The sequence below is a fragment of the Myotis yumanensis genome, unplaced genomic scaffold (genome assembly GCF_028538775.1).
Source record: "Myotis yumanensis isolate MYYU_CA2020_CCGP unplaced genomic scaffold, mMyoYum1.0.hap1 SCAF_23, whole genome shotgun sequence".
NCBI classification, from domain to species: Eukaryota; Metazoa; Chordata; class Mammalia; order Chiroptera; family Vespertilionidae; genus Myotis; species Myotis yumanensis.
In genome coordinates, this window is record NW_027223774.1 from 2,252,902 (window position 1) to 2,274,448 (window position 21,547).

The window sequence follows — 21,547 nt, forward strand, 5'->3', positions numbered from 1 at the left end:
AACAGCTTCACCCTGTGTGACTCCGTGAGGGTCACTATGATGACGTCACCACACACACAAGGTTGTCTGGGCGCCTGCCTGTGTGTGAGGCCGCACAGAGATGGTGACACCAAAACCTTGGAAAGTCCCTGAACAGCACAGCGCCCGGGCCAGGCCTCGGGGACAGTGTGACGGGCGCCCCGCGCAGGAGGAGGGGCAGGACCGAGTCCCAGGGCCCAGGCCTGCGCTCAGGGCTCCGCAGGGGACAGAGTCTGGGGGGGCAGCTCCGTGGTGGGGACTCCCCAGCGCCCTGGTTTCACTTCTCCTCTCCCAACCTGTGTCGGCGCCTCCTTCCTGGAGACTCGTGACGCGACCCCACTCCTCACTCCCATTGGCTGAGCGGTTTCCAGAGCAGCCAATCAGCGCCCCCGGGGCTCCCGGTTATAACTCCTCCGCGGAAGCGCCCGGACTCAGACCTTCCCCCCGACGCCGAGGATGCGGGTCCTGAGCCCCCCCACCCTCCTCCTGCTGCTCTCGGGGGCGCTGGTCCTGACCCCCAGCTGGGCCGGTGAGTGCGGGGTCGGAGGGGGCGGCGGTGCGGGAGCAGCGAGGGGACCCGGCGGGGGCGCGGGGCCGGGAAGGCGCGTGTCCAGCCCCGGCCCTGCCCCCCGTCCGCCCCCCAGGCCCCCACTCCCTGAGGTATTTCTACACCGCCGTGTCCCGGCCCGGCCGCGGGGAGCCCCGCTTCTTCACCGTCGGCTACGTGGACGACACGCAGTTCGTGCGGTTCGACAGCGACGCCCCGAATCCGAGGGCGGAGCCGCGGGCGCCGTGGATGCAGCAGCCGTGGGTGGAGCGGGAGGACCCGGAGTATTTCCACCGGAACACCCAGATCTTCAAGGGATCCGCACAGGATTTCCGAGGGAACCTGCAGACCGCCCTCCGCTACTACAACCAGAGCGAGGACGGTGAGCCGCGCGCCGGGCCCGTCACGACCCCCCTCCCCACGGACGGGCCGGGGTCGCCCCGAGGGTCCGGGTCCGAGCGTCACCCCGAGGCGGCGGGACCCGCCCGGCCCCCACCGGGAGGAGCCGCGGGGACTTTGACCCGATTTCACTTTCAGTTTTAGATTCAGTCCCCGCGGGGCGGGCGGGGCGGGGCTGACCGCGGGGCGGGGCTGACCGCGGGGCGGGGTCAGGGTCTCACACCTTCCAGAGGATGTATGGCTGCGAGGTGGGACCGGACGGGCGCCTCCTCCGCGGGTACGACCAATACGCCTACGACGGCGCCGACTACATCGCCCTGAACGAGGACCTGACCTCCTGGACCGCGGCCGACATGGCGGCTCAGATCACCAAGCGCAAGTGGGAGGCGGCCCATTGGGCTGAGGAGATGAGGAGCTACGTGGAGGGAACCTGCATGAAGTTTCTCCACATTCACCTGGAAAAAGGGAAGGAGACCCTGCAGCGCGCAGGTACCAGGGCCCTGGGGCCGCCCCCTCTCCCCGTGGCTGGGGCTCCTACAAGGAGACAGGACAGGGGGTCAGTGTCAGACACCCTGCCTTGGGGTCAGGGAGGGAGCCCCCCTGGATGTCCAGGTCAGGTACCACAGGGTCCCCCCTCCTTTCAGGGACAGTTAGGGGTGCAGGCTCTCCTGGGGTGCAGGGAGACCCCCTGAAATAGCCCATCAGCGGTTCCCATGGGCCCTGCAGGGGCTCTGGGACCCACCGGGACCTTCTCTCTCAGGCCTTGTGCGCTCCCCACACCCACTGTGTCTGAGGCCTGACCCCAGTTTTTCTGAGTCACATGGGCTCCTGCCCTTGGCTGTGTCTCTCTGATTCTAGAACTTTCTAAAGACTTAGAGGGCCTTCCAGGTGCCTCTGTGCAGGCTGGTGTGTAGACTGTGTGCTCCCTCCCCCACCCCAGCTGGCTGTCCATTCTCAGGATGGTCACATGGGCGCTGCTGGAGTGACCCATGGCGGATGCAAAGTTCCTGCATTTTCTCTCCTCCCCTCAGACCCTCCAAAGGCACACGTGACCCACCACCCCGTCTCTGCCAGTGAGGTCACCCTGAGGTGCTGGGCGCTGGGCTTCTACCCTGCGGACATCAGCCTGACCTGGCAGCGTGACGGGGAGGACCAGACCCAGGACATGGAGCTGGTGGAGACCAGGCCTGCGGGGGACGGCACCTTCCAGAAGTGGGCGGCCGTGGGGGTGCCCCCTGGAGAGGAGCAGAGATACACGTGCCATGTGCAGCACGAGGGGCTGTCCGAGCCCCTTACCCTGAGATGGGGTGAGGAGGGGCCGTGGGCACAGAGCCTCTTCTCAGGGCAGCAGGGGCCCTGGGGGATGTCAGTGGGGTCGGGGCTGAGGCCTGGGGTCAGGGCCCTCACCCTCCCTTCCCTTCTCCCCCCAGAGCCGCCTTCTCACACCTTCATCATCATCGTGGGCATCGCTGGGGGCCTGGTTCTGCTGGGAGCTGTGGTTGGAGCTGTGATTTGCGGGAGGAGGCGCTCAGGTGGGCAGGGGTGGGGTCTGAGTGTCTGTCCTACTGGGGGTTCAAGCTCAGGTAGATGCGTGTCTCGCCTCCTTCACGGGAAGCACCATCCCCATGCGTGTGCTGGCCAGTGTTGGGCTCTGTGCTCACACTTACTCTGTAGTGAGGCCCGTGGGAAAATGAGGGACCCACTTGTCACCTGATGATGCTGGTGGTGGGGACCCCGTTCCCAGCAGCCCCAGGTCAGAGGGCAGGTCCCTGCTGAGCACAGACCTCCAGGAGGGCGGTGGGTCCAGTCCCCACACATGCACTTCCCTCAGGTTTCCTGGTCCTGCCCTGGGTCTATACACAGGGTTCTGGAAACTTCTCTGGGGGCCAGGACTAGGGCTTCCTTTAGGACCTCATGGTCCTGCCTCCTCCCTGGTCTCTCACGGGATGTTTTGTTCCCGCAGGTGGGAAAGGAGGGAGCTACGCTCAGGCTGCCAGTGAGTATGGAGGGGGGACCCCTGAGTCCCTGTGACAGTGCAGATGGGAGCCATAGGGGACCCCACCCCATAGTTCCTCCTTAGTCTCCTGCCCTGGGGCTCTGACCCTCTTCTGTTTCTCCCCCCCCCCCCCCCCAGGCCGTGACAGCTCCCAGGGCTCTGATGTGTCTCTCTCAGCTTCTAAAGGTGAGACCCTGCCGTGGGGAGGGGTGGGCAGAGGGGAGGAGTGGGTGGTGGGGAGTCTGTGGGACACTGTGAGCATGAAGTGGGCTTTGAGAATTTCACCAGTTACAGCCACTGACCTGAATGTGTTCATGATGCTTGTCCTCCACAGCGTGAGGCGGCTGCCTTGTGGGGACTGAGTGTTGGAAGATGTTCACGCTCCCACTTCCTGACTGAAGAACCTCTGATTGGGGGGCTGGCCTGCTGTGCTCCCTACACTTTCCTGTCAGCAGAGGCGGGGTGGGGCCTCCCCATCCCTGCCTTTACTCCCTGGGGCTCTGAGCTGCAACTTCCTGCTTTGTATTGAAATGAGACTGTGGATGACCTCGTGTTTTAATTCTTGCCGTGACTGGTGATGGGTAATTAAAGGAGACCCTTTAATTAGTTATTTTCTCAGAGGAAATAAATGGAAGCACCAAGGATTCTGCGGATTCCTGTGTATTTTGTGCTCTTTGCAGTGGGGACGGGAGAGGCTGTGAGGACAGAGTGTGGTCGAGGCCTGTGCTCAGGTGGTGCTCAGTGCATCGTGGGCTTTGACGTGGTCACTCCTCAACGGGTCACCTCTCTGCTCCTCTGACCTTATCCCTCAGTGTTCCCTGTCCCACCAGGACCTGTGGTCACAGGGACACACGGGTCTTGTCACTTGTTCGAATGAATCACATCTCCAGGCCCCTCATCATCCAAGGCTCAGGTCTGGGTCAGGCCCTCAGAACCTCTCTTCTGGGTGTTTGTTGTTTCTTTGCTTTTGTGGATATGATGCCTGTTACTGTGTTTGTGTAGGAGTTTTGGTCTCATTCTCTGGGTGTCCCCATCTGACAGTATCAGGGCTCATATTTGCCGTTATTGTCCCGCTGGCCCAGGTGTCCCTGCACACAGGACTCTGGTTGGAGAGATACATTTCAGGCTCCTCCTGCTCTTGCGTCCTTCTAAGGCCTGAAGGTTCCAACCCTCTGATCAGCTTGGTCATTCTGGGGACCAGCCCCCACCCTGACTCTATCCAGGACCCTCAGCCAAGAGCCATCTCATCAGCGTCCCAAAGACACTTGTCACTCACGATATACCCAGGGTTTTAGGAGCTCAGTGCCAGGAGCTAGGGGCAAAGACCAGACACTTTCTCAGATCCATTAATAGCAACAGTGTCCCAATAATTGAAGATGCTGGCACCTTACTAGAGTCCCACCTACTCATGAACACTGTGTCCAATCCATCGTCCTTTGAGGATGGTTACATGGCCCGGACACTGAGGAAAATTGCCCAACAGTTGTAGTCTGAGGAGAAATTGAATTCAGCCCTAATGTGATATTGCTGCCCACCTCCCAGCATTGAGAATGACAGTCAGACAAAACCAATTATTCACAAGAATATGGACTCGTTCTCTCTCATATATTCCTGGTGGGAAAGTAAGTTGTTCCAAACCTGGTGGAAAATGCATTGGCCGCACTCCCTGCACCTAGAGACTGAGAGCAGAATGGGGTGTCAGGGGGAGTCAGAGGCTGAGCGTCACGGACAAGATGCCAGGAGATCACACGTGGGACGAGGGAGAGAGTGAAAGGCTCAGAAGGACAGGTGGACCAAAGGGAGAGACACCTGTTGGCAAAAGTGTGGAGAAAAGACAACCCCTACCCATGTTGGTGAGAATGTACTTGTTCTCCAGAAAGAGATTTTCAGCCCTTACATACCTTAAACCACCCAACTTACACGATGGCTCCCTTTCACTGGTTGGGCACTCCTACCGTGTCCCCCAATGCTTCCCAATGCGGTGCCACACATGGGCTGTCACAGCCGGAAATGTTATTCAAGATGCCAACTCTCCCACCTCCACTTTGAAAGAAATAGTAAAAAGAGAAGATTTAATGAGGTTACACAGATCTCACATATCCTGTAATTTAGGGCGAGTCACTCTGCCCCATGGGACACCTGTACATTCCTCAGCAGAGACGGGTGAGATAAGGGAAGCAATTTCATTGGAGGGTAGGGAAATCAGGATGAGCAGTTGATGTAGAAACACCAAGGTGGGAATGGCACCTAAGTGTTTCTTCTCAATGGACGCCGAGGGGTACCTGTTGGCAAATGTCCCTGGACAGGAGTGAAGGGACCACAGGCCCCCAATTCAATTAGTGACTCCACATGGCCCCCGGATAGAAGGAAGGGAACGTTTTCCCGATGCATTGTGACCTTTTATTACTTCACAGAATGTGTTTCTTACTCCTGTGCACAGTGTAGGAGTTTTATAGAGAAAGTGGTTGATCCTTCAAGTCCTCAAACAAATATTGACAAGAAACCATAACTCGTTTTCCCAGCCACGACCGGAATTCCTGCCCAACACATTGTAGGGAGGGCAGGATGGAGGCAGGTCCTCAGAACCGTGGCTGATTTCCTCTCGAGTCTGAGGAGACTAAATGCCAAGGCAGGTCAGGCAGCCACAGAATGGACCCAGAAAGACTTACATCCTGCCCTGTGTCTATACACGGGGTTCTGAAAACTTCTCTGGGGCCCAGGACTAGGGCTTCCTTTACGACCTCATGGTTCTTCCTCCTCCCTGGTCTCTCACGGGATGTTTTCTTCCTGCAGGTGCAAAAGGAGGGAGCTACGCTCAGGCTGCCAGTGAGTATGGAGGGGGGACCCCTGAGACCCTGTGACAGTGCAGATGGGAGCTATGGAGGAAACTCACTCCCCACATTTTCTCCTTTGATCTTCTGTCCTGGGTCTGACCCCATCCTGTTGTGTCCACCCTAGGCAATGACACCGCCCAGGGTTCTGATGTGTCTCTCTGGGCCTATACAGGGGAAACCCTACTGAGGGGAGGGGTGGGCAGAGGGGAGGACTGGGTGGTGGGGAGTCTGTGGGACACTGTGAGCATGAGATGGGCTTTGAAAATATCACTAGTTACAGTCACTGACCTGAATCTTTTCATGATGCTTGACCTCCACAGCGTGAGGCAGCTGCCTCATGGGGACTGAGTGATGGAAGATGTGTTCACGCTCCCACTTCCTGACTCAAGAACCGCTGATTGGGGGGCTGGCCCCGCCCTGCTCCCCACACTTTCCTGTCAGCAGAGTTGGGCTGGGCCCTCCCCATCCCTGCCTTTACTCCCTGGTGCTCTGAGCTGCCACTTCCTGCTCCTTATTGAAATGAGACTCTGATGTGACTTTGTTCATTGCTTGCCATGGAGCGTTGATGGGTTAATTAAAGGAGAGGATCCTAAAGTTTGAGAGGAAATGGATGGAAGCACTGAGAACTTTCCAGAAGCCATGTGTTTGCAGTGCTGAGCCTGTCCCAGGTGGGACAGGAGGGGCTGTGAGGAGGAAGCGTGGTTGGGGCCTGTGCCTGGTCAGTGCTCAGTGCATCGTGGGCTTTGATGTGGTCACTCCTTGGCCTGGTCATCTCTCTGCTCCTCTGCTCTTGTCCCTCAGTGGAACCCTGTTCCACCAGCACCTGTGGTCACAGGGACTCAGACCTCCCCCAGGCCTTGTCACGTGTCCTAATGCAGCGCATCTCCAGGACCCTGGACAGCGAGGCCCTCCTGGGTAGGTCAGCCTGAGCTCAAGCCAGGGTCCCGCCCTCAGCCCTCATGTGCTGAGTGTTTGTTATCTCTCTTTTTTTGGTGGATAGTCTGCCTGTTCCTGCTTTTGTGTGAGAGCTTTGGTCTCATTGTCTGGGTGTCCCCATCTTATAGCCACTGGAGGCATTTTGCCCGTCATTGTCCCACAGGCCCAGGGCTCCCTGCACACAGGACCCCGTGGTGTGGAGAGATGGGTGTTCAGGCTCCTCCTGCTCCTGCCTCCTTCTAGGGCCCTGTTCTCCCTTGTCAGCCCCTCCGTGCTGCTCCTGAGGGGCCCTGGAACTCCTGGGTTCGTGAAATCACAGTTGAGATGAGAAATATGTAGACATCATCAATCATGATCCTTATTCGGTAATCATTTCATCAATACCATTTATCATATTAAATCCCCAACAATCAATGTGAAATGCATGCTGCCCTGTGAGATGTTAAAGTCAGTTCCTAATCTAAGGAAGTTAATAAAGTTACATGGAAATTATTCAGGACATACGTTTTTTTTCTGTGAACAGTGCAGCTGTTGAAAGAAGTCTCTCTTTTTTTAAGGAATATTGAAGATTTTATGTAAATTTTATCTCAGGGTGGATATGAGCAATACCCACCTTCCATGGGCTCATGTCTGAGGTTGGACTTGGGTAACATCACTCCTGCGTGAGTGGAGATGTTATTTTCTAGAGGAAGATAAACACATTGGAGAATGAAGAGTTGTTTTACCCATTTTCTGTATGTTTAGTCCATTTCTCTTTCTGTGAGATTCTGGCGTGTTACAGAGAAAATCAAGGTAGGAGCTTGGTTTTCAGCGAGTTGCTTCTCACACCTGCATTGTTTTTACACGGCTGACCCTCTAATTTGGCAGATGGGATGGATAAACCCTGTGAGACAGTGTTGAAGGTGCCAGGGATAGAGGTGCCACTTGGGTTTCCAGTTCATCACTGAAATGTAGACACGGGGTTCTGCTCGCACTCGGGGTGTAACATGAGCTTTGCCATCTTGGGGTCCATCTCTGCTGCCATGGTCACTGTCCCCCTGGCCCAAGCCGGTGTCTCCAGGGTGAGTCTCCTGCACTGTAACCCCCTGGCCTGCAGCACCTTCTCCTCTGCAAGGCCTCCCCGTGCGATCCCCTGAGACCAGAGCCCCCCCCCCCCCCAGCACCCTGATGCTGGCAGCCCCGTTACCACAGCCACCTGCTGCCCTCCATTGCTGCTCTCTGTTTCCCGCCTCAGGGGATGCTCACGTGGCTGATGCAGACCTGCCTTGTCCTGCTTCCTGCCTCCTTGCTCTGTGTCCCTTTCTGCTGATTTTAAGGGTTGTGGAGCTCCTGGGACCCTGTGCTGCTGGGCATGACTATTGACGATCTAACCTGTGGATGGCAGTTGCTGTGATATTAAAAGCGACGCTGCTCAGTGCTCCTCCACGGGAGCCCAGTGTGGCCCAGGGAGCCCGCAGGAGCTTCTAGAAGGGCTGCAGGTGTAACTGACAGGGAGGCTCAGGGGCACAGCGCGCTGCTCGGATGTGTTCCATCCATTCACAGTCATCCCTGCTCCGCCTAAGGATGGTGACCCTCTGACAAATGGGTGCTTCTGTGCCTTTGACGTTGTGCGAACTTCAAGGGCCCTAACACATCGATGGTCTAGCCCAGTGGTTGGCAAACTTATTAGTCAACAGAACTAAATATCAACAGTACAATGATTGAAATTTCTTTTGAGAGCCAAATTTTTTAAACTTAAACTATATAGGCAGGTACATTGTTATTAACTTAATTAGGGTCCTCCTAAGGCTTAGGAAGAGCCACACTCAAGGGGCCAAAGAGCTGCATGTGGCTCGTGAGCTGCAGTTTGCCGACCATGGGGCTAGCCTACTGCTTGGCAGGGGTTGCTGCGGGGCTGAGCATGGACCCATGCACCAGGACGTCCCCAGTTTGATGCCCTGTGAGGTTCATGAGGGGTTTCTGGATCCAACCCCTGTAGGGGGCTTGCAGGAGTCAGCCAATCCATGTTTCCACCTCTCTCTCTCTCTCTCTCTCTCTCTCTCTCTCTTTCTCTCTCTCTTTCTCCTCTTACTCTCTCTAATAATCAATAAAAACATTTTAAAACAAACAAAGAAAAAAAACCCAGCTCTTCTGATGCTCACAATGCAACAGGAAGGACAGGGAATGATGAGAACATGCACAGCAGTGACTCCCATGGGCTGTGCTCCCAGCATTTGTGGCCGGGAAATCACAATTTCGCAGTCACAGCTTTGACTCTTGTTCTGCGGGCTGACTGCGCTCAGCGGCCCCTCTTCTGCTCCATGTGACACGGGCTGGGGCGGGGTCATTGGAAGCTTGGCTGGGTCAGAACATTCTAGAGGGTCCCTGACGGGGTGTAGCTGGTGCAGCAAGCCGGCTGGAGGTCTCTGGGCTGTGAGAAGGGTGCTGCTCCAAGCTGGGCCGCTGGCTCCAGGCGTCGTGGGCCAAGGTCACAGTTCAGACCCACAGGCCCCTCATGTCAGACCCACGGGCCCCTCATGTCACCACCTACAGGCCCCTCATGTCACGCACACAGGCCCCTCATTTTAGACCCACAGACCCCTCATGTCAGACCCACAGGCCCCTCATGTCAGACATACAGGCCCCTCATGTCAGACACACAAACCCCTCATGTCAGACCAACTACATCCAGATACTTAATTATTTTAATGGTCTGTTCTATGCTTCTAAATTGGTTGAATCTTTCACTGCACTGTTCAAATAACGAGTTTACCATATAATGGTACATAAGTATGGGCTCAATTACACTCGTTGTAGTGGCCTTCTCCAAATACTTTTTTTATCCGAGCTTGTGTTCATTGATTGGTCAGAAACTTCCCCCAAAATGGTGGCGGTCAGCTTTCCTGCTCCTGAGTAACCACTTCCCAGTCAGACTGGAATGAAAGATGTGGGTGCTTCTGAGATGCTTGTCCTGGCACCTGCAGGGGAGAGCTATGGGTCTGCGGTCACTGAGCCCAATGGACTGAATGAAGGTCCTGGGTTCCATTTCAGTGAAGGTCATGTACTGGTTGGGGGCAGGATCCTGGGCCCTGGGCCCGTGCTTGGGGGAGGCAACCAATCAATGTGTCTCTTTCAATAGATGTTTCTCTCTGTCTCTTTGCCTCCTTTCCACTCTCTCTAAATATCAATGGAAGATATATCCTCCAGTGAGGTTTAGCACCACCACCACCACCAACAACAACAAAAAGTTAAATTAAATAAAACTAAAAAGGCAAGAAAAAAATGTCTAAGAGCCAGGACAGGGCCTCCCCGGGAAGATCTCCACTGTCAACACCACTGTCCAGGACGGTGCCTGAGGTGGGTACTAACCATCACACCTGCTCATAGAAAAGGAACAGGCCTGGGGCAGGGGAGCGGGGGTGACTGTCCCGAGGTCACACAGGGAATGAGTCCTGAGCTGGGATTTGACCCCAAGTAGGGTGCCCTGGGCATGCCCGCTCCACCCTTGTGAAAAACTGCTTCTCCTTCCAGGAAACACCAGCAGAAGCCCAGCTCAGGACTCACTGGGCTCCTCTGGGTCTCCTGTGCACTTATCTCATGGCCCCTCATGCATGTGGTTGGTGTGATGTTGTCCTGCAGACAAATTCCATGATACCTAGTGGAGGCAGCCTGGCTTTGTGCTGTCTGTTTCCAGGAGAGCTCAGCTATAGGCGTCAGCACTCACTACAGTGCCTCCTCTCCTCACTCCAGAGTCTGTTCAGTGGCGCTGTCTACTCTATGTGACTCAGAGTTCCCCAGAGTCAGAGCCTGGCACACACACTGGGTGCTCAGGGGTGTCTGTGGGGTGAGTGACTGACAGGAGAAGGATGGGGGCCTAGAGGAAGAGCACCACATGGCAGCAGTGGGCTGGCCACAGCTGGCCTTCCTCACACCTCCAAGACCCACTTTTATCGTATACAGAAGAGCTGGATGAAAACCAGAACGGTGGCGGAGTGCGTGGCCTTCTACTACATGAGGAAGATGTGGAAGAAGTCTGAGCGCTAGGACTGCTTCGACTACTTTGCGTAGTAGACGCGGTTTGGGAAAATCGCTACCACCACCACCCCAGAGTGACAAACTACATAGACCACCTGGTGGATGAGACAGAAGCTCTGGGGCGGGGGTGTGTGTGGGGGGGTCGGTTCTCTCGGCTTAACCGCCACCCTCCTTGTACCGGTTCCTGGTCCGCAGCTGAACACAGTCAACTCTTTCACTGCAGGGGACTTGTCAGCCTTGACCAGCAGTGCCCAGGGACAGACTCCGCCATCAGTGGCCGGTGTGGCTTTTCCAATCACAACCTTGACAAGGGTGGACAAACCCCATCTGGATACACATTTTTACACGCCTGATCTGTAGCAATCAATGAAGCTCATAAATCTCCTGGCGGTAAAACAAGCCATTCTGTGGAAGGTGCCCTGGTCGAGAATCCAGGGCCTGAAGAGCAGGGGAGGCAAGGATGCGGCAGTTGAGATTGAAGATCACAGGATCCTGGGCTGTGTTCATTTCATGACTCTAAAGAAGCTTAACTGATTAGCCCACATCAGGGTGAAGAAAGGAGGAGATCAGACCCATGAGGCCAAGCAGAAAGTAGACGCCTGTCACCTGCAGCTCCAGAACCTGTTGTATGAGCTGATGCACCTGCAGAAGGAGATCACTACATGTCCGGAGTTCAAGTCAAAGCATGAAGAAATTAATCTGGTCAGTGTAGAGGAGTTTTATCAAGAGGCTCCTCCAGATATCAGCAAGGCTGAGATCACCATGGGAGACCCTCACCAGCAAACCCTTGCACGTCTGGATTGGAGCTGGAGCAGCGGAAAAGGTTGGTGGAGAAGTACTGAGAGTCCCTCTCCAACAAGGAGAAGATCCTTAAGGAGACTGAAGTGAAGAAGGAATACCTGAGCAGCCTCCAGCCTCTCCTGAACAGCATCATGCAGGCTTCCCTCCCGGTACAAGAGTACCGGTTCATGCCTTTCGACCAGGCCCACAAACAGTATGAGACGGCCAGACACCTGCCGCCTCCCCTCTATGTCCTCTTTGTCCAGGCCACGGCGTATGGGCAGGCCTGTGATAAAACACTGTCTGTGGCGATTGAAGGCAGTGTGGACGAAGCCAAGGCCTTGTTTAAACCTCACGAGGAATCCCAAGATGACCAGAGCGACTCGGATGCCGAGGAAGAGCAGACCACGGAACGCTGGCGACCCACACTGGGAGTCCAGTTGGATGACAAACGCAAGGAGATGCTGAAGAGGCACCCGCTGTCCGTCATGCTGGACTTGAAGTGCAAAGATGACAGTGTGCTTCACCTGACCTTTTACTATCTCATGAACCTCAATATCATGACAGTAAAAGGCAAAGTGACGACTGCCACGGAGCTGATCACCCCCATCAGTGCAAGTGACTTGCTGTCTCCTGACTCAGTTCTGAGCTGTCTGTCTCCTGGGGATCATGGAAAGAAAACGCCAAATCCAGCCAATCAGTACCAGTTTGATAAAGTGGGCATGCTGACTTTGAGAGACTACGTCCTTGATTTAGGACACCCCTACTTGTGGGTACAGAAGCTGGGTGGCCTCCACTTTCCTAAAGAGCAGCCCCAGCCCACGGTGATCGCTGACCACTCGCTGAGCTCCAGCCACATGGAGACCACCATGAAACTGCTAAAGACCAGAGTGCAGTCCCGCCTGGCCCTCCACAAACAGTTCTCGTGCCTGGAATATGGCATTGTACCAGTTACTAGCGATTGCCACTACCTCTTCCCTGCAAAGGTTGTCTCTCGCCTGGTGAAGTGGGTGACGATTGCCCATGAGGATTACGTGGAGCTGCATTTCACCAAAGACATTGTGGAGGCAGGATTGGCTGAAGACACCAATCTCTACTACATGGCACTCGTGGAAAGGGGCACAGCCAAACTCCAGGCAGCTGTGGTGCTGAACCCTGGCTACTCCTCCATCGCACCCATTTTCCAGCTCTGTCTGAACTGGAAAGGGGAGAAAACCAACAGCAATGATGACAATATTCGGGCCATGGAGAGCGAGGTCAACGTGTGCTACAAGGAGCTGTGTGGGCCCCTGCCCCGCCATCAGCTCTTGACCAACCAGCTGCAGCGCCTGAGCGTGCTACTAGACGTCTACCTGGAGACCGAGATCCATGATGACAGCGTGGAGGGGCCCAAGGAGTTTTCCCCAGGAGAAGACGTGTCTGCGGCGTTTCAGGGGCCCCAGCAGGATGAAGCCGTTTAAATATAACCATCCTCAAGAATCCTTCAGCCATCGCTGACCTGCTAGGCCTGTTGTTTTCCCTGGGCCCTCAGTGCTGTGCCTCTGCTTTCTCTTCTGTTCCACATGTGGCTCCTGATAGTCTCCAAAGACAGATTTTATATTTCTAGCCAATTAAAGTGTCATCTGACCAAAAATAAAAAGATATAGGTGGTTAGGACTCGACTCCATTATTCAAGCGTAACATCTAGTATTTACTAATACCATTACTATGTGATCATGCAGCCAAACTGTTACAACCAATTTACAGCCGTGATTCTCCAACCTTCATGTGCACCAGAATCACCTGAGGCTTGTCAAACACACGTTGCCTGGCTCCACCCCGGGTCAGTTCTGTGGGGCAGGAATGGGGTCCTTTAATGGACAAATGTAACAAGATCCCAGGTGATGCCCAGGCGGCCTGTCTGGGGACTAGGCATCATCGCTGCTCTCAAAGAGTATATTATTATGGAAATGAATTTCAATCTGCGTCTGCAATAGACTATAGGATGCAGCTTATGTTGAACTGTTGTTCTTCCAGAGGGCGGCAGGCATTGGAAGTGTGGCCATGTTGCACTTCGGCGTGATCTCTGCTGATGGCACTGTGGACTTGTTTGAGTGAAGTCCTTGCAGACATAACATTCATTGTCACAGTTGTTGGGTATTGAGTTATCAGTTCTTTGAAGAAAAAATTTTGAGAAGGTGTTGGAGGAATCTGTTTCATAAAATTGCACCTAGAAGCTCATGACTAACCCTTGACTAGCAGGAGTTTTAAGTATGCTATGAGAAATCTGTAAGGAAGAGTGAAATTACCAAGCAATGAAAGAAACGTGAGCTTGCCAGACAAGGATTTCGGTATAGATTTTTGTCTTTATTCGATGATCTTCAACAAGTGACCGTGAAACACTGAAGAAAGAACCCGCCATTGTTACACCCACATCTTGGTGTCGCTGTATACATTCCATTGTTGAGCCTATATCGTCATAACCTTTTTAGCAAGAATATTGGGAGCACTTCTGTTTCATGGTAAAGAAAGGATCAGAGGCCATGGATACTGACAACAGATTGGTCTGTTTCATTCTGTCTTTTTCCGTGATCTTATCTCCTGCCGCGTCTCAATTTATAAGTGAAACCTAGACAACCTACAAGAATGTGTTTTGGAGATCCTCATCAGATCCTGATCAGATCCTAACCAGAACTTGGCTGGAGATCCTGGCTAGAGGTCCTGACTAGGCTGCTGATCAACTGAAGGCTATCTCCGTGTCATTCCTTCTTCGCTGACTCCGTCCACACCTTTGGGGACCCCTGGACCAGCTGGGGTTGGACCCCAGCAACATAATACTTTACAGGTCCCTCCATGCTGTCTCAAAGGAGTGAGTATTGAGAACGACTTGCAAGCAGCGCGACTGCAAGAGCCCAGAGGAGACCTGCACCCCTCCACGGAAAGCAGATTCAAGCAACAGTGGCCTCCTGATCACCACACGCTCTGCCTGGGGAACAGTTGCTGTGTGTGAAGCCTCCCTCCACCAGCCAGAAGAGCCATCACAACTGTGAACAGCACCCACCAGAGGCTCTGCTATCAACAGAGGAGCCGCTGCTACCACAACCTTCCAAGGAGCAACCACAGCCCAAGGAGCCACTGCCACCCAGGGAGCAGCCACTGCCACCCAGGGTCCAGCCACTGAACGACTCGACAACTAGTCATGTCAGTGAGATCAAACATGGGTAGACAAAGAAACCCCCAAAGAAAAGAAAAGGAGGACTCGCCAGAAAAGCAGCTAAGTGAGACAGAGATATGCAACATGACGGAAAAAGAATTCAGAATAAGGTTCCTAGAGTACATGCACCGGATGTTCAAGAAGCAAGAAGAAACAGATGAAAAACTCAACTACTTATGCAAGAAGCTAGAAGAAACAGATGAAAAAAATCAACAACTTAAGTAAGTCCCAAGAAGAAATGAAGAGCGACATAGCTGCAATAAAAAACACCATTGAAAGTATCAACAGTAGACTGGGAGAAGCGGAGGACCGAATTAGTGAATTAGAAGACAAGGAAGCAAAACACACTCAAACTGTACTGCAAATGGAGAAAAAAATTAAAAGACAGGAGGAGAGCCTAAGGGAACTTTGGGACAACATGAAACGAAACAACATACGAATAATAGGGGTGCCAGAACAACAGAGAGATGATCATGGATTAGAAAACCTATTCGAAGAAATAATATCAGAAAACTTCCCTGAGGTGGGGAAGAAAAAAGTCACACAAGCCCAGAGAGTCCCAAACAAGGTGAACCCGAAAAGACCCACACCAAGACACATCATAATTACCATGGCAAATGTTCAGGATAAAGAGAGAATCTTACAGGCTGCAAGAGAGAGACGGAAAGTAACATACAAGGGATCTCCCATTAGATTATCAAATGATTTCTCAACAGAAACACATCAGGCCAAAAAAGAATGGACGGAAATCTACAAAGTGATGCAAAGCAAAGGACTGAATCCAAGAATACTCTATCCAGCAAGGCTATCATTCAAAATTGAAGGGGAAATAAGAAGCTTCACAGACAAAAAAGGGCGAAGGGAGTTTATCACCACCAAGCCAGCCATGCAAGAAATGCTAAAGGGACTGGTGTAAAAGAAGAAATATCAAGCTCAGAAAGAAAACAGCCACACACACACACAAAAAAGAAATGGCTACAAACAAGTACCTTTCAATAATAACTTTAAATGTAAATGGACTAAATGCTCCAACCAAAAGACATCGAGTGGCTGAATGGATAAAAAAACATGACCCATACATCTGCTGTCTACAAGAGACCCACCTCATTGGAAGGGACTCACACAGACTGAAAGTGAAGGGATGGAAAAATATCTTTCACGCAAATGGAAAGGAAAAGAAAGCTGGGGTAGCAATACTTATATCTGACAAAATACATCTCAAAGTGAAGGCCATAACCAGAGATAAGGAAGGCCACTTCATAATACTAAAGGGATCAATAAAACAAGAAGATATAACCCTGGTAAACATATATGCACCCAATGCAGGAGCACCCACATACATAAGAAAACTTCTGGAAGATATCAGGGGAGAGATCGACAATAATACAATCATAGTAGGGGACTTTAATACACCACTGACATCACTGGATAAATCCGCTAGACAAACAATCAGCAAAGAAACAGCAATCCTAAATGACTCACTAGATCAGATGGACTTAATTGACATCTTCAGAACACTTCACCCCACAGCTGCGGAATATACATTCCTCTCAGGTGCTCATGGGACATATTCAAAAATAGACCACATATTGGGTCACAAGCAAAGTCTCCACAAATTCAAGAAGATTGAAATCATAAAAAGCATCTTCTCAGACCACGATGGCATAATGTTAGAAATAAACTACAATAAAAACAACCCAAAATACTCAAACACTTGGAAGCTGAATAGCATGCTATTAAATATTGATTGGGTTACCAATGACATCAAAGAAGAAATTAAAAACATCCTGGACACTAATGACAATGAAAACACAACAATCCAAAACCTCTGGGACACAATGAAAGCAGTCCTGAGAGAGAAGTTTATAGCTCTACAGGCCTATCTCAAAAAACAAGAAAAAATGGTAGTTAATCATCTAACTCTACAACTCAAAGAATTAGAAAGAGAGCAACAAGAAAACCCCAGAGTGAGCAGAAGGAAGGAGATAATAAAGATTAGAGCAGAAATCAATGAAATAGAGACCAAAAAAACAATACAGAAAATCAATGAAACCAAGAGCTGGTTCTTTGAAAGGATAAACAAGATTGACAAACCCCTAGCCAGGCTCACCAAGAAGCAAAGAGAGAGGTCCCAAATAAACCAAATCAGAAATGATAGAGGCGAAATAACAACAGACCCCACAGAAATACAAATGATTGTTAAACAATACTACGGGCAACTCTACTCCAACAAACTAGACAACCTGGAGGAAATGGACAAATTCCTAGAAAAATACAACATTCCAAAACTCAATCATGAAGAATCTAAAAACCTCAATAGGCCAATAACTATGGAAGAAATTGAAGCAGTCATCAGAAAGCTTCCAGCAAACAAAAGCCCAGGGCCAGACGGTTTCACAGGGGAGTTCTACCAAACATTCAAGGAAGAACTAAAACCTACCCTCCTCAGACTACTACAAAAAATTCAAGAGGAAGGAACACTTCCAAGCTCATTCTATGAAGCCAGCATCACCCTAATACCAAAACCAGGTAAAGACATCACAATGAAAGAGAATTACAGGCCAATATCCCCCATGAACATAGATGCCAAAATCCTCAACAAAATCTTAGCAAATCGGATCCAGCAGTACATCAGAAGGATCATACACCATGACCAAGTAGGATTTATCCCAGAGATGCAAGGATGGTACAACATCCGTAAATCAATAAATGTGATACATCACATAAACAAATTGAAAGAAAAAACCACATGGTCATATCAATTGATGCAGAAAAAGCATTCGACAAAATCCAACACCCATTTTTGATAAAAACTCTCAGAAAGGTGGGAATAGAAGGATCATACCTCAACATAATAAAAGCCATATATGACAGGCCCACAGCCAACATCATACTCAAGGGTCAAAAACTAACACCATTTCCCCTAAGAACAGGAACAAGACAGGGATGCCCACTCTCACCACTCCTGTTCAACATAGTCCTGGAAGTATTAGCCATTGCAATTAGGCAAGAAGAAGAAATAAAAGGCATCCAAATTGGAAAAGAGGAAGTAAAACTGTCCTTATTTGCAGATGACATGATATTATACATACAAAACCCTAGAGACTCCATCAAAAAGCTACTAGACTTAATACATGAATTTGGCAATGTAGCAGGATACAAAATTAACCCCAAGAAATCTGAGGCATTTCTATACACCAATAGTGAACTTTCAGAAAGAGAGATTAGAAAAACAATCCCATTTACCATCGCACCAAAAAAATTAAGATACCTAGGAATAAACTTAACTAAAGAGGTTAAAGACCTCTACTCAGAAAACTACAGGACGTTGAAAAAAGAGATAGAGGAAGACATAAAGAGATGGAAGAACATACCATGTTCTTGGATTGGTAGAATCAACATCATTAAAATGTCCATACTACCCAAAGCAATCTATACATTCAACGCACTTCCCATTAAAATACCAATGGCCTTCTTCAAAGATCTAGAACGAACTCTCCAAAAATTCATCTGGAATAAAAAAAGACCCCGAATAGCTGCAGCGATCCTGAGAAAGAACAACGTAGGTGGGATCTCAATGCCAGATATCAAGCTGTATTACAAAGCCACTGTTCTCAAAACTGCCTGGTACTGGCACAAGAACAGACATATAGATCAGTGGAATAGAATAGAGTCCAGAAATTAGCCTGAACCAATATGCTCAATTAATTTTTGACAAAGGAGGCATGAATATACAATGGAGCCAAGATAGTCTCTTCAATAAATGGTGTTGGGAAAATTGGACAGAAATATGCAAGAAAATGAAACTAGACCACCAACTTACACCATACACAAGAATAAACTCAAAATGGATAAAGGACTTAAATGTACGACAGGAAACCATAAAAATTCTAGAAGAATACAAAGGCAACAAAATCTCAGACTTATGCCAAAACAATTTCTTCACTGATACAGCTCCTAGGGCAGTTGAAACTAAAGAGAAACTGAACAAATGGGACTACATCAAAATAAAAAGCTTCTGCACAGCAAAAGAAACCATCAACAAAACAACAAGAAAACCCACTGCCTGGGAAAACATATTTGCCAACGTCATATCTGATAAGGGCTTAATCTCCAAAATTTATAGGGAACTCATACAACTTAACAAAAAGAAGATAAACAATCCAATCAAAAAATGGGCAAAGGATCTAAATAGACACCTTTCAAAAGAGGACATTCAGAAAGCCAAGAGACATATGAAAACATGCTCAAAGTCACTAATCATCCGAGAGATGCAAATCAAAACAACAATGAGGTACCATCTCACACCTATCAGGCTGGCTATCATCAACAAATTAACAAACGACAAGTGCTGGAGAGGATGTGGAGAAAAAGGAACACTTGTGCACTGCTGGTGGGAATGCAGACTGGTGCAGCCACTATGGAAGGCAGTATGGAGGTTCCTCAAAAAATTGGAAATGGAACTCCCATTTGACCCTATGATCCCACTTCTAGGAATATATCCCAAGAAACCAGAAACACCAATCAGAAAGGATATATGTAACCAGATGTTCATAGCAGCACAATTCACCATAGCTAAGATCTGGAAACAGCCTAAGTGCCCATCAGTAGATGAATGGATTAGAAAACGGTGGTACATCTACACGATGGAATACTATGCTGCTGTTAAAAAGAAGGAACTCCTACCATTTGCAACAGCATGGATGGAACTGGAGAGCATTATGCTAAGTGAAACAAGCCAGTCAATGAAGGAAAAATACCACATGATCTCACTCTTTCATGGATAATTAAGACCATTACAAACTTTTGAACAATAATAAATACAGTGGCAGAGCTGCCTCAAACTGATTGTCTGACTGCAGTGAGAAGGCCAGGGAGGGTTGGGGGACAGGAGGGAGGGGAGTAAGAGATCAACCGAAGGACTTGTATGCACCCATATAACCATAACTAATGGACATAAGACACTGGGGGGTAAGGGAGGGCAGGGGCGTGTCAAGGGCGGGGGGGAAAAAAGGACACTTATGTAATACCCTTTGTAATACTTTAAGCGAAAAATAAAAAATAAAAAAATAATAAAAAAAAATTAAAAAAAAGAATGTGTTTTGTAGTTGATTGAGGAAGAATACAGAAAACATCGCTGTCATTTTTCAGTGAAGAAAGCCAATTTTGTACAGTTTCTGTCAACATAAATAAATTTGTTTAAAAGAAAAACAAAACAGCGAAATTAAGACGGGGGTGAGGGAAAAGGGGGGTGGGGTGGAGAGGATAAGAGGGAGGGGTTGACCTTTGCCATTTCAAAATGGCAGCTGCCAGGTCCCTGGAGCCAAAAGGGAGGCTGCCTAAACTCCCTTCTTTGACAGAAAGGATGACTCCTTTATTCCCACACAACTGTGGACAAAAGGAGAGTCCACATGCTGACCCCACGAGCTCAGGGAAGGCCTGCGTGGCGGTCTTACAAACTGAAAGGCCTAAAGCAACCAATCACAGGGATGGTCTGAAGGGAAACTGTTACTAAGAGCAGTTGTGGTGGGTAGTCGCGTCCGAGGCCGGAGTCGTACCTGACAAGGTCAGTGTTTACCTGAACCTATGGTCCTTTTGCATCTAACACACAACATTACTCTGAAATGTCAGAGGAATTTGTAGCATTAGCTTCCCCTTCCCCGACAAACAAGCAAATGTGCCTGGGCGTCCTGCATGACAGGGACCATAAATTCCTTCATTGCTATTGTTATCACGAGTATTGCTGCCTGTTAACTATCTATCCTGCACCCACCAAAGGAAAAGAAGGTGGTGTGGCCCTGGCCTGTTTGGGTCAGTGGGTAGAGCCGACGTCCGCCTGCAAGGGACCTTAGGGTCACGGGTCGAGGGCACATGCCCGCCTGGGTCACCGGCTGGAGCGAGCCCCACTAGGGGGCGTGCAGAAGGCGTCCCATTCAAGATTCTCTCTCATGGATGATGTTTCTCTCTCCCTCCCTCTTCCTTCCTCTCTCCAACCAATAAAACTGTTTTTTTTTTTTAAAAGAAGTATGCGTCTATCATTTTACCTTTTATGCAATCCCAGAGCTTTCCTTCGCCACCGCTTTCCTCTGTCCCTCCCTCCCTCTCTCCTTCATCTATCACTAGTGGATTTCGTGAAACCCACTTATGTCTCCTCCTTGGATTGCCCTGTATAAAACAAAGTGCTGCCCAGGCCTGTTTTGGTCAGTGGGTAGAGCATCGGCCTGGGGACCAAAAGGTCCTGGGTTTGATTTCAGTCAAGGGCGCAGTCCCGGGTTGGGGGCTCCATCCCCAGTAGGGTGTGTGTGTGCAGGAGGCAGCGGAGGGGTGATTCTCTCTCTTTGTGGATGTTTCTATCACTCTCTCCCTCTCCCTTCCTCTCAGAAATCAATAAAAACATATTAAATAATAATTTTAAAAAAGAATGAATAAAACAAAGTGAAAAACAGCTCTTCTCTGGAGCATTGTCCCAACCCCTTGAGATTATGCTTCCCGGCAAGTGTGGACAGTTTGGCTCAAGTAAACTCATAAAAGTTCTCTATGGGTTTGAATGTTTTTATGTGAACATGACGTATACACCTGCTGGTTTCTGAGGGCGAGGCAACAGAATCTGTCCATGAGGTCTGTGTGAAACTGTAGAGGAGTCTGTTTCTGCTATCAAAGGCCAGGTCACCCTTAGAAAGAGTGTAGGAAAAAAAAACAACAACAACAAAAACACACAAAAAGACAGAAATTGGATTTACAAAGGGGAAACAGACAGAAGCCAGAAGCGAACCTAGGGATGCTCTGAGGACTCTGAGAGGGTATCTCCCTTCTCCTCACTCACACTGCTT

The 21,547-nt window shown here is 50.3% G+C and overlaps 2 protein-coding genes and 1 pseudogene across 3 annotated transcripts in view; 2 read left to right on the forward strand and 1 right to left on the reverse strand.

Moving 5' to 3' along the window:
• Positions 1-21,547, reverse strand: part of LOC138999567 (saoe class I histocompatibility antigen, A alpha chain-like) — a 372,085-nt gene that overhangs the window by 236,590 nt on the left and 113,948 nt on the right. The gene's annotated exons all lie outside the window — the stretch shown is intronic.
• The window catches only part of LOC138999557 (class I histocompatibility antigen, Gogo-B*0102 alpha chain-like), a 79,324-nt gene continuing 58,219 nt past the window's right edge, over positions 443-21,547 (forward strand). Inside the window, exons 1-8 of one of the 2 annotated variants that reach the window (XM_070401711.1) lie at positions 444-547; positions 663-947; positions 1,178-1,453; positions 1,996-2,271; positions 2,395-2,496; positions 2,928-2,960; positions 3,099-3,146; positions 3,295-3,604. In XM_070401711.1, the coding sequence (XP_070257812.1) occupies positions 475-547; positions 663-947; positions 1,178-1,453; positions 1,996-2,271; positions 2,395-2,496; positions 2,928-2,960; positions 3,099-3,146; positions 3,295-3,299 (1,098 nt within the window). In that variant the 5' untranslated portion in view covers positions 444-474 and the 3' untranslated portion in view covers positions 3,300-3,604. Of the gene's footprint in view, positions 548-662; positions 948-1,177; positions 1,454-1,995; positions 2,272-2,394; positions 2,497-2,927; positions 2,961-3,098; positions 3,147-3,294; positions 3,605-21,547 lie in introns of those variants that run through there. The other variant, XM_070401713.1, reaches the window with a different exon arrangement.
• LOC139000161 (THO complex subunit 5 homolog) lies at positions 11,111-13,021 on the forward strand (annotated as a pseudogene).